The sequence below is a fragment of the Rousettus aegyptiacus genome, unplaced genomic scaffold, assembly GCF_014176215.1.
Source record: "Rousettus aegyptiacus isolate mRouAeg1 unplaced genomic scaffold, mRouAeg1.p scaffold_m13_p_10, whole genome shotgun sequence".
In the NCBI taxonomy this organism is placed as follows: domain Eukaryota; kingdom Metazoa; phylum Chordata; class Mammalia; order Chiroptera; family Pteropodidae; genus Rousettus; species Rousettus aegyptiacus.
Window position 1 is genome coordinate 66,638,398 of NW_023416285.1, and position 21,335 is coordinate 66,659,732.

The 21,335-nt window shown below is 32.8% G+C and overlaps 1 protein-coding gene across 2 annotated transcripts in view; it reads right to left on the reverse strand.

Moving 5' to 3' along the window:
* The window catches only part of SLAIN2 (SLAIN motif family member 2), a 65,624-nt gene that overhangs the window by 20,394 nt on the left and 23,895 nt on the right, over positions 1-21,335 (reverse strand). The window contains exons 2-7 of one of the 2 annotated variants that reach the window (XM_016128162.2): positions 20,831-20,979; positions 17,086-17,250; positions 15,186-15,347; positions 11,357-11,716; positions 10,806-10,943; positions 893-970 (exon numbers count right to left, since the gene is read on the reverse strand). In XM_016128162.2, coding sequence (XP_015983648.1) covers positions 893-970; positions 10,806-10,943; positions 11,357-11,716; positions 15,186-15,347; positions 17,086-17,250; positions 20,831-20,979 — 1,052 coding nt within the window. The remainder of the gene's footprint in view (positions 1-892; positions 971-10,805; positions 10,944-11,356; positions 11,717-15,185; positions 15,348-17,085; positions 17,251-20,830; positions 20,980-21,335) is intronic. The other variant, XM_016128164.2, reaches the window with a different exon arrangement.

Sequence of the window (21,335 nt, forward strand, 5' to 3'; positions counted from 1 at the left end):
AATCCACCAAATCATTGCTAAAACATTTCATCAATGAATCTGGTAAAATATCCATTTCAGTACCTTTGTAACCATATTAACAAAAAATTTTTTTTTTCAACAAAACAAATCTCAAATCTTCTCTTTCTAAATAATGTCCTTTAGTGCTTTATCTTTGTTATTTATTGAGTTCTGAAGCTATCAGGAAACTGTATGTCTTGGATAGGAGAAATATTTTTCCTTGTTGCCTATATTTCTTTCCTCTGAGTCTTCTATTCACTCTTACTGCTGCTGCTCTATACAATCCCATGGAATTTCTCCCAATTCTACTTCTTTCTAGCTGCCCATACATGCAATCTTTGGAACCAATATGATAACTTTCACATATTTCTTCTAACTCTTAGATTTTACAAAAGCTACCACTCCATAAATATTCCAAACATTCTGAGTTAACCACAACTTGTGGTTTAATGTCAATAGGCTAATAAAGTTAAAGCATTCCCATTTTATCCTGAGGAGAAGTAAATCTAAATCAAAGTCAGAAGAAAAACATTACATATAGAATGTCTGGCATTTGGTTCATTTTAAAGTATTTATTAGTTTATCTAACATTAAGTTAAAAGATGACCTTTAGTTTTAAGTTGGTAAGAAAAATGATAAATTCTCTAACATTAAATGCTATATATTATTTATTCCTTTCAGAAAAACATCCCAATACATACCTCTCTGTAGAAATGAGCTTCTTCGGGATTTATCCAAGTAACAGAGAATGAATCAACATTATTTTATTAAAAAAAAAGAAGACTAAAATGTGCCCTACAGATATCACTGACTCAGTATGCCAAAAGGTATAAGATTTAACTAACCTGTCAATTTTCCTGAAATTTAAAACTTAGTAAGAGGCTGTAGTTACCTCTTTTTGTAGATGAAGTTTGAAGCAACTGTTTGGCTTTGAGGGAAGTACGAGGCAAATTTTTCAGCCTTTGCGAAGCTGTTGAAAAATAAGGAACTGTAATATTTGGCTAGAAGGATAAGATAAAGGCTATAGCTTCCATAAACTTGAAAATTTTAATACAAACTTGAAAATTTATCAAGGAACAGAAACCATAAAGCTGAAAATATGTTAGAATCCTAGGAGCAGAGGAATTTTAAGGTGATGCTTAGTGCACTAAGTTGGAAAGGAAAGATGAAAATCTTAGTACAAAGTGCTTACTTTCAGAAATAAGTCCTTATAGATGAGAAAATCTACAGTATGTAAACCAATCAAAACATCAAAGAGAAAACAAACCACCAGCAAACATGCTATGGATGCAAAGAATACAAAGCTAATTAAGGAAAAGTGATGAATACAAGCACACAGTATAGAATAAAATAAATGTAGTACTTGTCCAATGCAAAAAAAAGCAGACTTTGGCAAAGCGGTAATTGTTAGATGAATTGTCCTAACATAAAACAGTAATCCTCACACTCAAAAAGGAGAAGAAAACTCAGAACCAGGCAGGTCCTCAAAGGAGTCACAATCTAGTGCCTTTTAATGTGTTCAACATCATCTTGTAGAATAAAACTAATTTGTACTTCAAACTTTGGATAGCAATGTATCTGGGCTGTGCACATATGAAAATGGAGTGAGTAAGGGTGTGTGAAGTGTTGAGGGGTTTGGAGCAGTCAGAGCATCCGCTTTTTAAGGTAATCGATCAGGAATTCCAAGCTTTCTCCAAAATGCCTAATCTATTAACTGCAACAAAACTCTCAAAACTGGCAATGTAAGCAGCAGCCAGAGTTAAAGCTCACTGTGGTTCCAATGAGCTGATGAGTCCCTCAACTACCAGTGCAGTCACCTATTTTAAGTGGCTCTAAAGTTTCACTCTATCAATTTGATAAAGTCGGACTTTACATACCTTTAAGATTTATATGTTCCACTCCTACCCGCCACAGCCAAAAAAAGAGAGACATCCTACAACCACAAATCTGGCCAGAGTATAAACACTCATTGGGCTGATAAAGGGATATTTGGTATATCATCAAAGAGAATTAAGAATTTCCCTCACTCTATTGTTCTCTGATAGTAAACATTTTAAAGAAGTAACATGTATTTGATTTTAAATTTTATAGTACTCCACACATTACTGTAGCTAAATATTTTATTCCAACTTAAATATCACCAGGGAGACTAGCAAAAAATTCTCCAAACCAAAAAAAAAAAAATGAATTTTATAATGCATTACCTGATATCTATCCCACAGAAATACAGGATGCTATCATCAATTAATATTCCTCACTTACATATTTATTTATACAGGCTTTCAATCATTCATACTTTCATTCATTAACTCATTCATTCATTCCTGCTTTCTTTCACTCTTTCAAATAGTTGATTATTTAGTTTATTCTGGTATTATTTTAGGTACAATAGATTCAGTAGCCAACTACAGAGACAAAGTTTCGACTCTCATGGAACTAATATTATGGGAAAGGGGAAACAAGGAGTTAAATATATGGCTTGCCAGATGGTGATAGCTGCTCCTGGAAAAAATTAAATAGGAAAAGGGGGACAGAAAGTAGGAGATTTAAATAGGGTGATGAGGAAAGACTTCCCTGAGGTGACATTTGTGCAAAGATCTGAAAGAAGAGAGAAAGTGAGCCATATAGGTATCTGAGGAAAGCGTTCTAGACAGAAGGAAAACCAATGTTAGAAGATCTGAGCTAGGAGTGCACCTGGTATGTTGGAAGAATAGGAATTAGGCTACTGTGATTGCAGTGGAGTAAATGAGGACAAAGGTAACCAACTGTATGTGCACTGGCAATCCACGATATCTATTAACCATTATGTTTTTTAAAACGAGGGCTTAAAATCAAATATCATCTTTAATCAACTGTTTTGGAAAGGTCCTATTTAAAATTAATAGCTATGATGACTCCAATAAATCTTATTATCCCTCAAGTTTCATGGGTGATATCATAATGGCATAATGGCACAAGTGAAAACTGTCCAATGGTAATCTGGAGACTCAAACTGCAAAAAGAAATCAGGCAGTATACTCTGAATTTGCCCGATATAGACAGAATGAAATGAATAATTTTCATAGGATATCACAGTCACATTATCCAAACACTAAATTTTCATCTGAATTATCAACCTTAATTCGATCAGTTTTCTAAACACAAAATTATTTTTAAATGACAGTGCAGCAGTTAAACTGAAAGTCTCCAAATCTTTTCAAAATTCAGTGTTAGTTCTTTTAAAATATTTATGGTTTCCCTAGTTTCTCTTTTAATATTTATATAACTCCAAATTAGCAAGACCCCACTGAGAGAAGCAAGGATAGTACAGTGAAAATATTCTTCTCTCAAGCTACCATTATTTAGGCTAATGTCTTCCTCTACGAGCCAACTCCAAATACCTCTGGTATTTCTGTTAAACTTATACTACCTACCATTTGCCAAGACATTCTAGCTCAAAGTTTTCTTACTTTAAATTCCATTTATTCATCCCTGTAGATTTCTCTCTTTACTTCCCCACTGTCTCCTAAATACCTAATTCAGACCTTTGCCATCCTTTTCTTGAACCAGAAAAGTGTCTTTTTGGGGTCTTCCTACACCCGATCCCTTCATTCCATTCATGTACAACATGGTTGGTGAAAGTGTTACCGCCCCCCGCCCCCCGAGTGCAGGTGATAAATGGGTATACTCTCTGTAAAGAAATTCAGAAACAAAAATAAAACCAGCATGTTTTTTTTTTTTTATCATCATGTCTAAGCAATAATAATCAATGTCAATGTTAAAATGCTGCTCCCTAAAGAAAATAATTTGTTGGCCTAAGTAATAAACAATTACTGCACGTATTATTTATTTTTAATAACATATATGTAAGCTTTAAAATAGCACATTTTACTATTTATACTTTAATAAACATTTCATGTGAAAGGTAATTAGGAGAACTTCCAGTTATACAGTCTCCCCTGACCAGGTGGATTCAGTTAAACGTTTCTTTCAAAAATAAGTTCACAGCAATTTGAAATCATGCTCACTTCAGCAGAGTATGTGCCTCCAACCCCGGAGGTACAATGATATTTAACCTATATTTAAATAGATTAAAAATAATCAATGATGGTACAGTGATTATAAAATCAATGAAACAATGTGAGTCACTTCAATTCTGTCATTACACGTGACTTTGTGTATATATTTTAAAATTTTCAACTGTGAAGGCATTTAAAAATCATTACACTTGACACCCAAAGGAACAAAGACGTGGACAGTATGGTAATTTCTGGAATTTAATGTAAAATGGAATTTTATGACTCTGCCAAACTTGTCCTCATGTTGAAGATTTTTCCTATTTGTATAAAACCTGCTTTGTAGAAAAAAAGAAAAACCTGAAAACTTTTAGAATTAAAAACTGAAGACTATTCTTCAATCGATATGAGTGAAGATAAATTGATAGATCTGCTATACTGTGTACTGAGTTTAAATAAGCAAAAATCAATTCTGAAGAAATTACTGACAAATTTTAGAAGCTAAAGCTGTAATGGTCATTACTATGACAGACCAATATGTAAAAATATTTTTTCCTTAAAAAATGATTAATGTAATTTAAAAGTAATACCCCATTATCCTTTTTTGGGGGAGGGTACTGTACATTGATTTTATTATTTTTTACGGACATGGTAATAAAATAGAAAGTTGAATAAAAGAATATTTTCATTGTCCATTTTTCCTAGCTATTATTATTATAACAATTTCCATTTAATTATAATTTTTAAACATAATTTTTTCATATGAGCAGTTAAAAATATTCTTCTCCAGTTGCTAAATACTAAATAAGCATAAGCCTGTAGAAACGAATTAAATTACTGCTAGGTAAAACGACCTTTATCCCCACCACCCCTATGACATTTTGTTTCAAACATTCTATTGCATACAGATTTCTGAGTCATCCTTAAATCCTCTTTCCCTCTCTACCTCCAACCTTCTCGCTATTACCAAGAAACACATCTTCTACATCATTTTAAAAATTCATCCATATCTTATCACGCCTGCACCACTCCCTTTGTTCAGATCTTTTCTTGCCCAGATTACACAACAATGTTCTAAGTCAGCGGTCCCCAGCCTTTTTGGCACCAGGCACTGGTCCTCCTATGAGAATCTAATGCCTGATGATTTGAGGTAGAGCTGAGGCGGTAATGCTAGTGCTCAGGAGTGGCTGCAAATACAGATGAAGCTTTGATTGCTTGCCTGGTGCTCACTTCCTGCTGTGTGGTCTGGTTCCTAACAGGCACAGACTGGTATTGGTCGGTGGCCCTGTTCTTAGTGGCTTCTAGTCTCTCAACTTTAATCATTCTCTGCATTGCTACCAAACTGAATTTTCTAGGAAGTAACCCTGATAAAAAGCCTAGCTTGGTTCCCCATACTTATGGGATGAAATTCAAACTTCTTACTATGAAATTTAAAAACTCCTACAATCTGTCCGATACCTACATCTTTCATTCTTCATCATTGTACCTACTAACCATCCTGTACCCTACACTTTACCAGACAAATAACCTACTATAATCAGGGTGCCAGTCTTAAGACTTTGTTACTGATCTCACTATTGGGAAAACTGTATCTCTTTTCTTCATGTGGCAACTCATAAGCTCCCTTCAAGGTGGCTATCTTTCAATCTTTCCTGAAAATCTCTTCACACTGCTGAGTTTAATGCCTCTCTGTTTCCACAAAAGTTCTTGTCTATCACTTTCTGCTACTGAAGGGCTCGTCTCATTCACATTTATATTCCAAGTGCTTGGAACAATATACACCCAGAATAAGTATCTGTTGATTAATTAAGAAACATATGAAACATGTAAGTGACTGACAACTGGATAAAATCCAAAGATCTAAACTAAGCATCTAAGATCCTCCACAGTTGAAGTCTAATCCAGTGGTTCTCAAACTTGAATATGCCCCAGAATCAGCTGAGAGACACTTCTAAAAATAGATTCTGGTCCCCACCCCAGATATATTCAATCGCAATTTCCAGAAGGGCCAGAAGAACTACATTTATAAAATCTCTTCATGATCATATACTTGGCCCAACATCACTGCAGTACTTATGCTTAAACAGACGTTTTACAAATATTTCGTTCATTCTTTTATTAACCCATCATACAGATTTATTATGACATTTCAATTTATGTTTTATAACTATGTAAATTTCAAGTATAACCTTTTAGTGTTCTGGCTCCAAGTAAAATCTGGATGAGACTCCCTCCTCATGGGACTCAGTGCAGTCTGGCTATGTGTAAAGCTATCAAGTGCCCTGGATATTCCCCCTTTAGTAAGAGGTCCAGAGTAGAATACTGATCCTATATACCTTTTCTCTGGGAGTATACTCTGTATTCTATGTGTGGCAAAAAAGGAGCCACATACTAAACCTGATAGGCTCAGGAGAGGCCTGCATGGCAGGCCTTACAAACTGAGACTGAAATTAATCATACAGGATGGTCTGAACATAAAATTCCTCACTAAAAGCAGGTCATGGTGGGTAGTCACATCCTGAGCTGGTAGCTTCCCTGACAAAGGTCAATCTTTACCTAAGTAAGCCTGTCTAGTATCTTTTTTTATTTAAGATAACATACCCTTGGAATGTCAGAATAATCCCTTTTTCCAGACCCCTCAGGGCACACCTATTGCACCAGAGCACAGAACCTCTCATTATTATCTTGTTTCCTGAATACCATCACTACTTCTGTAAATGTTAATTATTAACTACCTTGTACTCACCAATGTAAAAGAAGTATTGCTTTGTTTTACTTTTTAGCCAACTCCAGAGATTTTCCTGCTTTGCTTTTTGTCACTCCCTTCATCTACCACCAACAGATTTCATGTAACCCTCCTTAACATCTCCTCCTTTGACTCTAATGTATAAACCGCGAAACTGCCATTCCCTGGAGCATTTTCTCAATCCTGGCAATTGTCATCAGTTTGGCTTAAATAAACTCATAAAAATTCTCAACAGGTTTGGATGTTTCTTATGTCAACATATGCAAAAATATTCTTCCATTTGGCTAAATGTAAGCCAATGGATAAATATTACACTGAATTATTTTGCTCTTTTGTGGTAATTCACAAAGCATTTTATAGTTCAATCTCAAATCATACTCCAACAGAGTCATCCAAGAATACTTTCCAAGAGGCCTACTCATTTGCAGTTAAATCAGCACGATGTAATCCAAACAATGGCTGGATGGATATCAGGAGACTCAGGGAGAGGGGAGTAATTTGAGTTGGTTTTGCCACTTTTCTAGTAATAGAATGTTGTACATATAATTTATATGGATCTCTGCTCCCTCTCTATAAAAATAAGAAATAGATTGTGAGATTCAAATGAGATAATACATGTAAAAATATACATTTTAAAATACTAACCAAAGTTTGAGTATTATTACTTTTTTTAAACCAGTAGATGGTCTTGGGATTTCCTTTTCTTTCCTTACTTCTGAACAAATAATTCTTATATATTTCTGAAAACTAAACTTACTCTTAAACCTGTATTATAGTCGTCTTAGAAAGCAAGGCACTAGTCTTTTAAAAAACTCTGTCCCTGACAAACATTCCCTTGACTGGAGAAACTGACAAAATGACATGTATCCATGACCTTTGCAATGCTCTGGTTTTCTTAAACTTTTTAAGGCACTCACATTTTCCAAATATAAGTCAAAAATTCGTAATAGCTATAAAAATGAAAATATATTAGGACTCTCATGTTCATATTTGAATGCCAGCATCCACAATAATGCAGCCACAGCAAATAAGCATATAAAAATAGTGATTGGCATAGTTACAAGGCAAAAGAAGTGGTTCTTTAGGTGGAAATAACAGCAACCTTGCAAAGTTAGGTTCATGCAGACCAGCAAGTAAGAACCAAAGCTTTACCACTTAAGAGCTGGAAAAATAAATACTTAAAAGAAAACAAAATGCGACATCTATTATACACTAACTGGTTCATACAAAAAAAGATAGTAACTCATGTATAAAGTATATAAAACTTGCTATTATATTTATACATAATTCTATATCAAAATAAAGACATAAAAACAGTATATAATATACACACTAAAAGAACACACATATATATACATTTTTATGTATCAAAATATATATAACATTTTAAGAAATATAGATAACATATTTTGCTTCATAACGTATGAACTTTAAACAGTTTTAAATATTTTTATAAAATAAACTTTAAATTTTAAATTGGTTAATATTCTGGATTTACTACTTTCTAAATACATTTTTGTAAATAGTGTGATTCTACATTAAAATGTTTGTTGAGATTTCAATTATAAAGAAGCTTCACTACAGCTACAAATATAAAACAAGAATATGCAATTAATAAAAAAAGGATAGTACCTTACTTTCTTTTCTGCCTGCACATTATTCAAATATTGAAATACATGAAACTACATACATATTTTTCCATTTAAAAGTAAATTAGTGATTAGAATTTTATTATGTGTCCCTACATATTTTCCTTAATTATCAACTTCTGGGAAAAAAAATAAAAATAATTCGCCTACGGAAAAAATTTTTAGGGAACCCACAGGTAATTAATTATACAGTGGTAATTCTACCACTAAAGGTGTTTTTCTATTAATAAAATTTTTATCCTAGTTACCTTTTCTTTTTCTTCTATTTTTGTGAAGAATTATTTTTCATTTCCATACAGCTTTGAACTACTAGAGTAGTTCAAATAAAGATCATGTATAAGGGTCTGAGGGAACAACCCTCAGAGTTGGCACTGACAATAACGGATTAAGGTAAAGAGGATATACAGCTGGTTTTATCAAAGAGCTGGGAAGCTGTTTGGAGATACATCATTAACATTTTGAGGAATTCAAAACTTAACAATTCAAAGAAACTATAAAAGCACCTTTGAAAGCCCAGCACCCATGTTTTGTATCTGTGCATAGGGTATAAAAGTGTATCTTATAATATACATAAGTTTTATTATTCTTCTTAGTGATATAAAAATTTATTTCCTGTTATATTAACACTGTGGATTGCTTTTTCTTCCAGGAAAGTATACCAAGGGGGAAAAGCACAGGAACAGGATTTCTCAAATGCCAAATTAACTTAATTTGCAAGTTTAAAGGCAAAAAACCTATTACTATTTTGGGGATAACTTAAGAGTTCAAACGGTATCTTTATTTTCATTCTCAGAGTTTTGTGAATAACTGTTTTCTTTACTATTGATGAGTACCATATGAGTATCATATTGGCACTTACTTACACAAGACCTAGAATAGTAAATTTAAAACTTAATTTGGTATAAAAGTATCCTTTTACATATATCTAACTGAATATATGAAGTACACAAATCTCTAGGTAACAATTTTCCACAGTGCCTTACTTATATTTTAGAGTTTATCTTAGAAAAAACTAACATGTAATATTTCTGGATCATGTTTTAGTACTAAACCATAACTATGACAACTCTTTAGGGGACTCTCTGGTCCCTGAGCAAGATCAAGATGTACTTGAATCCTAACTTGCCAATTATGAGCTTTAATGATCATAGGTAAGTTATTTAACCACTCAAAGCTTCAATTTCCTAATTTATAAAATGTGTTAATAATTTTATCTACTTTAAAGAATCGTTTGGGGATTAAATGAGATTATACATATACAGTACAGTACAAGTTTCTGTAATATAAATATCAAATGCAATTGATAAATAAGGAAATTTACCATTATCATAGAAATCATTTTGGTTCAAATATATTTTTTTCCTAGCCTACTGATATTTAAGCCACCAAGCAACAGCAGCTTAACACAAAGCACACAAAGTCAGCTAAACACAACAGAATCAAAGAACAGTGCAAGAAAATTAAAGAATGAATGATATCAAAGTTGTATTACTCAATAAATAAGTTATAAATGAACAACCAATAAACTCATGTTTGGACCTTCCTCCTCACTGCTTTGAGAAAATAAAGGAACACATCACAGCGACCACTTGAACCACTGACGGCAATATTGATACAAGGGAACTGAGTACATCAGACTATAGGACTGATGTGAACTGTGGGCTACGAGGCATGTATATTGATCATGTGATGGTTTAAAATTGGTTTGACTAGGTATTCATATCTATCCTAGTTAATAAGTGATACTTTTTGGGAAGTGTTTCTTTTTTAATCACCTTCTTTGTACAAGAAAGTACACAGTGCCCATCTACTCCCACATCACTTCTTGGCTCAGTTTGGCCACTCTCAGAAGTTCTTTCTGCATGATTCTCTCTGATTTTTGTTTACGTTGCATATGGGTCCTTAATTCAATAGCCTCAGTCCTTCTTTTCCATCAAGTTTCCTTCAACTTAAAAAAAAATATGAAGTTCTATATTTGCTAGAGTATTCATTCATTAAGAATTTAATGTCTTTAATTGTGCTAGTATTTCATAGGATAATTATTGTTTTTGTTAATGCTCTAATAAGAAAGCAGCTTGGGTTTTAAGTGGTCTGTTCCAGGACTGTTGTCCCTCCAAATCCCGTCAATTTTTAAAGTAGAGTATTCCAGAATGTGCAATTAAGTAATATATACTTATATATTAAATAGCTAGACTTTGCGTATTTTAAAATTCTGGAGCAAACAGAGTTTCATACAGATATAAGTACTGATATAATTGGGTATCTTACAGGATAATTTTTAAATTTTAATATAGCTATGATTATTTTACAGCAACTAATAATCACATTTCACTATATAGTTTCATACAACTCTTCAGCACAAAATATCTATAATTTCATTTTCCTTTAAATAACTGATACATGAAAGATACTTACTGGCTGAAGCCTGAGGTTGCATGCGAGGTATTCCTCCATTTGGCACTTGAAAATTTGAGTCACTTCTGCTGCTTTTCACTGAGTCAACTTGTGTATTAGATGTTCGGGACAGGTTTGGAAGACTGCGTCTTAGTTTTTCTATGACGACAGAATTTTAATTTCAAATCATTTCTCCATTGGAGAAAGACTAAAATGTCAATTAGCATTCAAAAATCAAATTCTTTATATAAGCATTCTACATATTTTAAAAGAGCTAACAGGAAATACACATCTTATAATCGGCTCAACCCAGATTCTGTAAGAGAATCCTTAAAAAGAACCATAAATTATTTGGATACAAATCTATGTACAGATCACTTCATAAGAAGAACAAAGCAAAAATAACATAATCAAGTAAAATTAAATTCACTTTCTCCTTTATTTTTGTATTAACTATTATTAAAATGGTTAACTAAATTCTTGATCTATTTATAATACAAACCTTAGTAAAATTGTTAATTTGCATACTGAAATATGAGGCGCGATTTTTTTCCCAGAAACATTCTAATTACCTTCGTTTTTAACATTACTTGTCTGTAAGTCCGTGGGATGGCCTTGAAGTGAAAGGCGAGGTTGCTGTAAGCGGCTAATCATAGGCTGTGGGGACACTCTACTATATTCTATTCCCCGAGCAGGAGATCGTGAACGAGGTGAGTTTCTTGGTGACTGCTTAGGTGATGGTCGAGGTGAATTGCGTGGTGATGGTGAAAACCTGTTAACAGCAGGGTATACTGCATGATGCATATTGTCATCTTCATCATCTAAACTTTGTGCATCAAGTTCCTGATCACTAAAAGTACCCCGTCTTGTAGAATTGCAAGATGAACCAGAACTGCGCCGAGATGTAGTGGCTGCATATTCTTGCCGAAGACCTGAGGATAATGAATGTTTATTTTATTTCTTTGGTTATATTTTTAAACATTCAAATACTTTAAGGTTTAAAAGCAAAAGATTATCATTGAGAAATTTGAACAGGGTTTACGTGTAAAGAAAAACTCTCCACTTGAATCATCTTAGATATCCTCCCATCTAAAGATGTATAAAACACGTCTAGAACATTATTTTTAAATTGAACAAAATTTTATAAACCTTTGTCCAATTTCCACATTTCTTCCTGAATCTGAAATTTATATTACAAGTAGAACCCTAAATTTTAAAGTATTTCTACTGCTGAGGGGAGTAATCCAAATTTAAGATTAATAATAAAGGAATATTGAGAGAAAACAATTACTGTCCAACCAGTAAAAACAATACGCTGGTGAGTAAATAAAACTCACTTGGTTAATCTTATTTAAGATGATGATGAAAGAAACTTCTAGCCCACCCTTAGAAATTCAATACTTGGGCATAAATTAAATTTCAATTGCTTTGTAACCCAAGAGATTTCAATAAAATAAGCTTAAATTCTAAGCCATCAAATAAGAATTTTCAAAGGATTCCCCTATGTATCTTGATACCTCTAGAAACACCTAAGCAACCTTAGAAGCCCTTCAAATAGTGTAACAAATTCTAGAATAAAAACAATTGCTGATACATATTCAATGAGGAAAAAATTACGATTCAAAAATAGAACAAAATTAAGATAATTTTTGAGCAGATTTTAACTATTGGCAGTCTAATCTAAAAGATCTGTTATATAGCATTCAAATTTTTAAGTTATATATTCATACAGTAGACCCCCTTTATCTCCATTTTCTGCAGTTTCACTTCCTGCGGTTTTAGATACCTGCATCAAGCACGGTCTGAAAATATTTAATGAAAAATTCCAGAAATAAATAATTTATAAGTTTTAAATTGCACATCATTCTGAGTAGCATGATGAAATCTCACGCTGTCCCACTCCAGTCCCACCTGGGGCATGAATCGTTCCTTTGACCAGCGTATATGATGTATATATAATACAATCAGATATTCTGAGAAAGAACCACATTTATATAACTTTTCTCACAGTATATTGTTATAATTGTTTTATTTTACTAGTAGTTATTGTTGTTAATCTCTAACTGTGCCTAATTTATAAATTAAACTTTATCATAGGTATGTATGTATAAGGTTGCAGGCATCCACTGGGGGTCTTGGAAAGTATACCCCCACGGAAAGCGGGAATAATGTACAAAGAAAGTGCTATTGATATGGTTCTACAGTGTAGTGAATGAGAATCATACCAGGGCACCTACAAAAACCACAGATTCCTGGGTTTGTCCAGCCCTTCAATCAGGTTTCAGAACCACTAGAGTAAACAATAAGTTATTTAGCATCTCGTTAAGCAAACATGGCACTAAAGTCACCTAACAAAAGACAATAGACCAGTGAAAATAACACTGTTTTAGAAAAGAAAAACCCAGATCCCAAGGCAGGCTTTCCACTAACAAGGGGAGCCTAAGAAAGTCACAATTACTGTGATATTGTGTGTTTCTCAACCTAAAAATGAGGGGGCTTAACCAGGCAATAGTTCAAATCTGTAATTTAAAATTTTTATTACAAAAAAATGGAGAAACAATGTTGTAAAAAGGAAAATCCTTCTCTTAAAAACAACAGCAGTAACAAACAATTATAGACCAATTGCTTACTATAGACCAATGTTTCTCAACCTTTTTTCAATAAAGGTTCCCTTTAGGGAACCTCTTTAGATATATTTTTTTTTCTTTTTGCCCCCATGAAATTTTAGTACCACAGGTACACTCTATATTTCTTTATGTACTATGAGGGCCCACAAACTATTATGACATTTTAAACAACAGCGGTAACAAACCTGGTATTTTCACACCCCAAGAATCAGTTTTTACCCCCTAAGGGGCAAATATCACCTCCCTTAGAGTACATGATATAGAATATAAAAAAAGACATTTATGAGGAAATTGGAATTGTGACTTTAAATGCAGCATGTGATGTTTCTTTGCAAAGTGGTCCTTGCAACTTTTTAGGTCACAGACGCCTTTGAAAATTCAATAAAAATGATGTTCTCTGTCATCTCCAAAATGTACATATGCACACAGTTTTTCATACTATTTCAAAGGTTTATGGATGCCCTGGCTTTCATCTGAATATAAGATGGTGAAAACCAGGGCATCCATAAATGTAGAGGCATCCACTGTCTATACGTTTTATTGTAGATTCCATGGGCTTAACTGTGAAGTAAGCAATCTCTCTAAAGTGGTCCTTCTAACCTTTACAATAAAAAGATCCTTGAAGCACACATTTCAGACTGACAATTGGTTGAGGGTAAAGGAGCATTGCTATAATTTAGTTCAAAATCTTTTCATTTTAGACCCTTTTATGTAAATATGTAGTAAGTTTTATCAAACTATAGCATTTATTGGGAAACTACAGAATGTTTTTTACTCTGCTGATTCATTTCCCATTTTCACACAACTTCCCTTAGAAAATAAAGAGACTTGGGGCTTGCTTTATTTATCTTTAACCCTAGAAACTAGTAACATGGTACTTTCTTCTGTAATTTCTTGTAACTCCTCACTGAGACTGATATTGTCAGTGAAGGGCTAGTTATTGTCATGGAAGTGAAAGGAAAATAAAGAATGCTGGAATTAAAGAATATTCCCCAACTATAACCCAGTAAGCTCCTTCTTTGAACCCTGACTTTTTAGACCCCAGTATTTTGTTACTCAACCATTTGTTGTAGCTTTCATATTGTGCTTTGGTAACAGAAAAAAGAAAAAGAAAATAAAAAATAAAGACAATTAGCCTTACTTTAATAATCCTTTAAAGCCATCTACACACACAAATATTTCTTTTCCTGGTGAATGGAAAAAAAAAAAAAAAAGAGATACTAAAAATCTGTGTGAATCCTCCTTGAAAATACCAGGTTGTTTGTTACTGCTGTTGTTTAAAATGTCATAATAGTTTGTGGGCCCTCATAGTACATAAAGAAATATAGAGTGTACCTGTGGTACTAAAATTTCATGGGGGCAAAAAGAAAAAAAAATATATCTAAAGAGGTTCCCTAAAGGGAACCTTTATTGAAAAAAGGTTGAGAAACATTGGTCTACAGTAAGCAAACAGAGTAACAGAGTAAAAACTACACTAGAGAGTTCCAGTGCAGAGTAACATGCAGGGTATGATTACCAGTCACAGAAGCAGAGCATAACCTGCCTGCCTGCTCTTCACACAGAGAGCAATTTTCTCTACATAAAATGAACTCCAAAAACAAGTTAATAAACAAACGAGTCCATATGTTGAATAAGCCTCTAAAATTTCAACATTTCTAACTTTACTACATTAATAATATTCCACTTTAAGTCATAACACTTTAAGACATATTTAATACCCACAACAAAAATATGTAGTATGAAACACCTCAACTTTAACAATTAAAATACTTACTTTCTTCTTGCATCCGAGCTAGAATCTGCACATCAGTTACATCATTTAGCTTATAATTGGATCCAATTGAATCTTCATCTAATTCTGAAGCACTTAACTCACTGTCTATAGAGGATTGAGGACTTAGTGGAGGATTTCTGTCTGATGAACTTTTCAAATTACCTTAATAAAGAAAAAGATTCAAACTTTGGTAAAACAAAAATTGAATGAATATCTGTTGTAGTTAACTTGATGCTATATCTTTTGATTCAGTTCATTATCATTCTTCCTTTTCTGCTTGTAATTTAATTTCCAAATATTGAAATTAAAGATTGACTTTATTAAGAATAAAGTGGGCTATAGAGCCTCCTTCACATATTTTGGCATAAACAGAAAACACATTTTCATTAACTATAATTTATCTATCCTCTTATGAAACAGTTAAGTTGTCAACAGAGTTCCTGACAAGAAGTTAGCGTTCAGTAATACATATTAAAGGATTTCAACTTTTACAAGAGAGCCAATGAAACTGCTCTATAAATAGATTAATTTATGATGTTGTGATTTCTCCTCCTAAATTCATAGTTATTAGCAAACGCTATCATCTGTTTCTCTGAATAAAAGCATCTATTTTTCCTAAACCAGAAAACTGTAATTTGAGGAAAATCAAGATTCCTTAGAAATTTAGAAACAAACCAAAAAAAGACAACTAACTCATTTCTACCATGTTTACAAAATTCTTTTGCCAAACTATTAAGGGTGATCCAAGGAGTTCTCTGAAAAGTAGTAGTGAAGCACAAAAATGGAATAAAGCAAATAACTAGATAAAAAAAATATTTTATCTTTCTAAACCAAAAGGGGGATAGAAGACAGGCCAGAGGACTGAAGGATATACATATCCAAAAGAATATAACTTGTTTCTAAGGAAATGCTTTCATCAGATCATCAGCTTCTAGTGCAGAATAATAAAATCCCAACACTGTCACTATCATTCCTAGTATGAATTTATTTGAAATGTTTGTTTTCCAGAATTCTTCACCCTAAGAGTCAGCTCCAATATGAAAGGCACATAAGAAGAATACAAAATAGTTAAAGTTTATATTACTAAGAAAAGCATAGTGCACATGATAGGTAAAGTAATACAAAGTCAGGCTCAAATCGTGCCTGGATAAAATCTTTTATACTAAACCGATTTGGAGATTAAACTTTTTAGCATAACAGTCATGAGTGAAATGAATAGCAAGTAACAACCTATGTATAAAGCGAAGAGCAGGTTCAATAAAGTTATTAGACTAGAAAGCACTCAGGTAAAAAATGGGAAATGGTTAACAATACTTTAATTTTTAAGGAAGTTATAATAGCCGTGACAGCAGCAGCAATGAGAGTAACTGAATGAGTGCACAATAAAGATCAGTAGGCTACAGAGTAATGTCACAATCACAGAACCACAGCAGAACATTCTTTCCTCAATATACAACAATCTATCCCTCTCATGTCATTTAGGGCTTCAAACACTCTTTCAGCACATATCTTTATATTATTATCGACACATATCTTTATACTATTATTTAAGTGCAATACCAAAGGTTATTAAAATTCTATGAAAAATTTTTTTAACTCTGTAGCTTTTACAATCATAGCGAGTTGTTCAATTAGCATCTATTGGTTAAAATAATCAAGCTTTGAACCCTATTTAATGACCTCAGATTAAAAAAAGTTCATGGATGTAAGTAAACTGGCTTATCTGTATCTGGTGCCTAGTATAGTACCTGGTGCCAAGTAGCTCCTCAATGATAATTTCTCTAATCAGTTAAAAGTTTAATAAATACAAGAACTTGAACTACTGATGAATACAGTATTTTCTGAGGTAGGGTAGTAAATTAAAAACCATTCTTTAATCACTATTTCATTTTCTCCTTACCTGAATTTCCAGGTAGTATTAGCTGTTTGACTATAGGAGGTCGCACTGGGGTTGAGGATGGAGAATTGAAACCACTGCTGTATGGGCTATTTGTATTTGGACTATAAGGATTTGTGTAACTCATGGAGTTGAAAGGATTATTATATAAGTTCTGCCTCTTGAGAGCTGTATTAATGAGAAGAGGGAAAATCAAATTTAATAACAGAAAAAATTTTTTATTACAAAATTTTTCCTATTAGGAAATTCATTAAGTCAGTATCTATCTCAATTTCAATACAGAAACATTCTTATAGTAGTGGGGGGGAAAAATATATATATATATATATTAATCCCAACAAAATATTTCCGTTATCTTAAATTGTGTTATGCAAGTAAAACAGTAACCACAACAAAAGTAACATTGGAGGAAGACTATCTCCTCAACAAATTATTAGCCACTAAATGAATTTACTTCTATCATACTGGAAAGTTTATTCCAATATATCAACCCTGAATGGACTTTAAAAAAAGAAAATGAACGCTAAGCATATTTGTGCTTTCTCATTTTTCTATACAAAAAACCTATGAGTTTTAAAAAATATCCTTTTCAAAATAAAAATTTTTAGACAAAAGGGCATTATTGACTATTTGGGCTAGGTTAAGGTAAAAAATGCAAGAATTCTTTTTAAAAAGAGAAAAGCCTCTCCTCCCCCTACCACCATCCCTGTTTTCTGACCTGAGGAGACTATATCTCCCAAAAAAGGGAGAAACATTGTGTTATGCATATAATATTATAGAAGTTGTACAAAAACAGGGTTAAGATATCAAGTAAAATTATATACAAGAAAAACTACAATGGTATTTCTTTCGTCCACCCTATTCTAAAATCCACAGTTTATTCAATATTTACGACCATCAACAAAGCACTGTGTAGATTATATAGAAAATGTGACATGGTGCTTTTTCTAAAGAGTCTTACAGCCACATAGTGTAGGTAGAAAAAACAATGATTTCAAGATGAAATGAGTACTATCATAAAGGTGTAAAAGTTTGTGGAAACGATGAGCTAGGAATTATTTCTTATTACAATGAGAAACTAGGTAAGGCTTTTTGGAAGAAGAAGGACCAGAGCAGTCTTTTAGTGACCTATCAAATTATCAGTAATAATTTGATAGGTCACTAAAAGTGGGGAAAGTATGTGCTTTCATCGGTGTCTATAACATGAACAAATGCAGTGTCTTGAAAATGCATCATTATGTTCAGGGAATAAGAGTGAGTAATTTAGAAAGGTAAAGCACACAGTGAGGGACAAAACAGGAAAAACCAGCTGAGGCCAGGTCACGGAAGGCCTGGAACACTATGCTCAGGGGTCCGGCCTCTAATTTAGTAGCAGTGATAGTGCCTTCAGTGATTTCTGAGCAAGAGCTATATGATCCAATCAGTTCAGAAAAAATATTGATGGAAATTTTGATTGTGAATAGATTAGACTGAACTAGGCAGTCTAGGTGACAAATTAAAAAAAGGGAAAAAATTGGAAAGGATTACTAGAGGGAAAAAAATAAGATGACTGAAGTTTCTGGTTTGAATACTGGCAAAGTAGTGGTTTTGGGAGGAGGAACATATGTTTTCTGTTTAGTTTTTGTTTCATTGGATAGCATAAAAAGTGGACAGAGTAGTTATATATATATTCACTATGAGACAAAACAGCATATTTTATACATATTTAGGAATAAGTGGTAGTGTACTGCAGGAAGCTGAGTGATAGAGCAGAAACTGTTCTGCTAGAATACGACAGCTAAATTCCCAGGAAGTTTCCTTTGCCTTATCAAAAAAATACTTTTAAAGAATAATCTCTCCTCCAACTTGGGAAAAGGGGGTTAAGACTACAAGGTTCAAACCTGCAATAGCCAAGTTATTTTCCTTTAAATATACTTTATATTTATAGCTGTAGCTATTGCTCTATGGATATATAGGTATAAAATCTAAACATTGTTGAACAGATTAAGTACTTGATTACAACTAGTTTTGGTTCAAGAGTAACAGCTTGTCTTACACACTCCTACTATCTTTAATACCCTTGTTATAAATAAAGCAAAAAGCCACTCCTTCAAAGTGCTATTTTTGAGGTACAACAGCTTTGGTTTTCTCTCCTAAGTCCAAGTTGCTAATTACCTATTGCTAATAGTTCCCATTCCTTAGGATGTTTTAAACCGCAGGTTAGTCAACAATAGCCTGTGCGCCAAAACCAGCCTGTCACTTGCTTTTATAAATAAAGTTTTACTGGAACACTGCCATGCCTATTCATTTATGTATTATCTATGGCTGCTTGCATGAAATAAGGGTAAAGTTGAGTAATTATTTAAATTGTATCATTTAAATTGTTTTTAAGTTTAAATTGTTTTCATGCTCTTTTGTTTAATAGAGAGAGTACTAGAAAGTTGTTCCTAAAAGTATTTTTAATAAATGTCTAAATGATACCATCCAACTGAAATGAGTTAGAAATTTTCCAGTTATTTCAAATTGTGAAATATTAGCTTGTTCTAAAAATCTCTTATGAATACAATTTAAATCAAGCTCCAGGATATAATTCTATAAACACATGATATTCGGACAAACACATTTCAAAAATTACATGAAGGCTATTACTGCTTTTTAAAAAGGGATTCTCTACGCAGAGGAAAAAGAAGATTTTAGTGTTAAAACAGACGCAGAAGCTCTATAATCACATTTTAGATGTTATTTTTATATAATAACCATTACTCCTGACAGCCAACCAAACTGCACTTTACTGTATGCCAGTTTAACTGTTTAGTATTCCCTTTGCCTTCTCTGACCATTTTTAGCTTACACTCTAACAAGAGAGCACTTATTTTGATAATAAAGCCACAAAAAGCAATTTTAAGTACATAGCCGCCAAGTAAACACAAACGGGGGGAAAACCTATTTAGGAATAACAATCACACATTGATTCTTTACTACATGAGTATTCCAGAAAACAGTAACAATCTTAAGAAACTGAAATTCCAATAAAGAGTCAATAATATTTTTCCTACATTTCTACCCACACTGGCATGCTACATTAAATTTCATAAATAGTCACAAACAGATTCTGTCAGATTTGTGAATGCTATTAAACAAAAGAGCATAAAAACAATTTAAACTTAAAATGCCAGGTTAAAAAAACAATGAGGCAGGGAAATGAATACATTTACTAAGCACCCGCTATGATCCAGAACATGCTAGGATCTTTCATAAATTTTATCATTTAATCCTTAAAATAATCTTATAAGGTTTATCACTCTTATGAGAAAACTAATCTTACAGAAGTTAAATAATGAGCAGAATCACACAGTAACCAGTGCTAGAGTGAGAATAAGGTCTCTTTGGTTCTTGACCTGTAGCTTTTCACCATATCAAAATTTCCCCAAGGGTGGTGAGATAATTTTAGATGATACCAGACAAACATTTAAAAAATATTTATTTTAACTTGCTTTAGAAAAAAAACCTATCATATAAAATCCATTATTTGGATATTATTCTTTAGAATGAAGCTAAATAAAAATGAGATTGAAAAAACGGAAGTGAATAGAACAAGGTTATCTGCATATGGCAAAAACTCCTGATGGCCTGCACAATGAGATCTGAAAAACACTACCAGGCAAAGAACTATCTTCCTAAAAACATATTTCAACATACATCTGTTTGTTTGTTTGTTTTGATTAAAGAAGGCAAAGAGGTGAATGTACAAGTAAAATTATAGACATACCTGACATAGTTTGATCAAGTTTGTGGATAAGAGATTTTTTAGCACATTCAACGTCAGGACTTGGGTAATCCAAAACTTGCCTGCACCAAACTAATGGACTAATTGATTTCTGCATTGGTGTAAGTTTTTTCTTTGGTGATGAATACAGCCTAGAAGAAAAAGACAGAAGGTTAACATTTATTATTAAGCACAAGGTTAAAAGACAGGGGTTCTTTTGGACAGATTTAAATGGAGTACATTTAAAACCACCCACATTTACTTTGTGCGCCAGAAGAAAATGATACTTTACCCATCAATATAAACCCAAATCTCAATTATTAAATGAACCCAAATGAGGCCAACTGTCCAATCCTAAAATGTGTCTTATTTTTCTCTTTTACTTTCCTTTCAAAAACTATTAGGAGACATCCATCTTTAAAATAGTTTATTCTGTTTTCAATAGTACTTAACTCCCAAAATAACCACATCACTTAGTCTTGTATAGGAGGCAGGATGAGGAGATAAA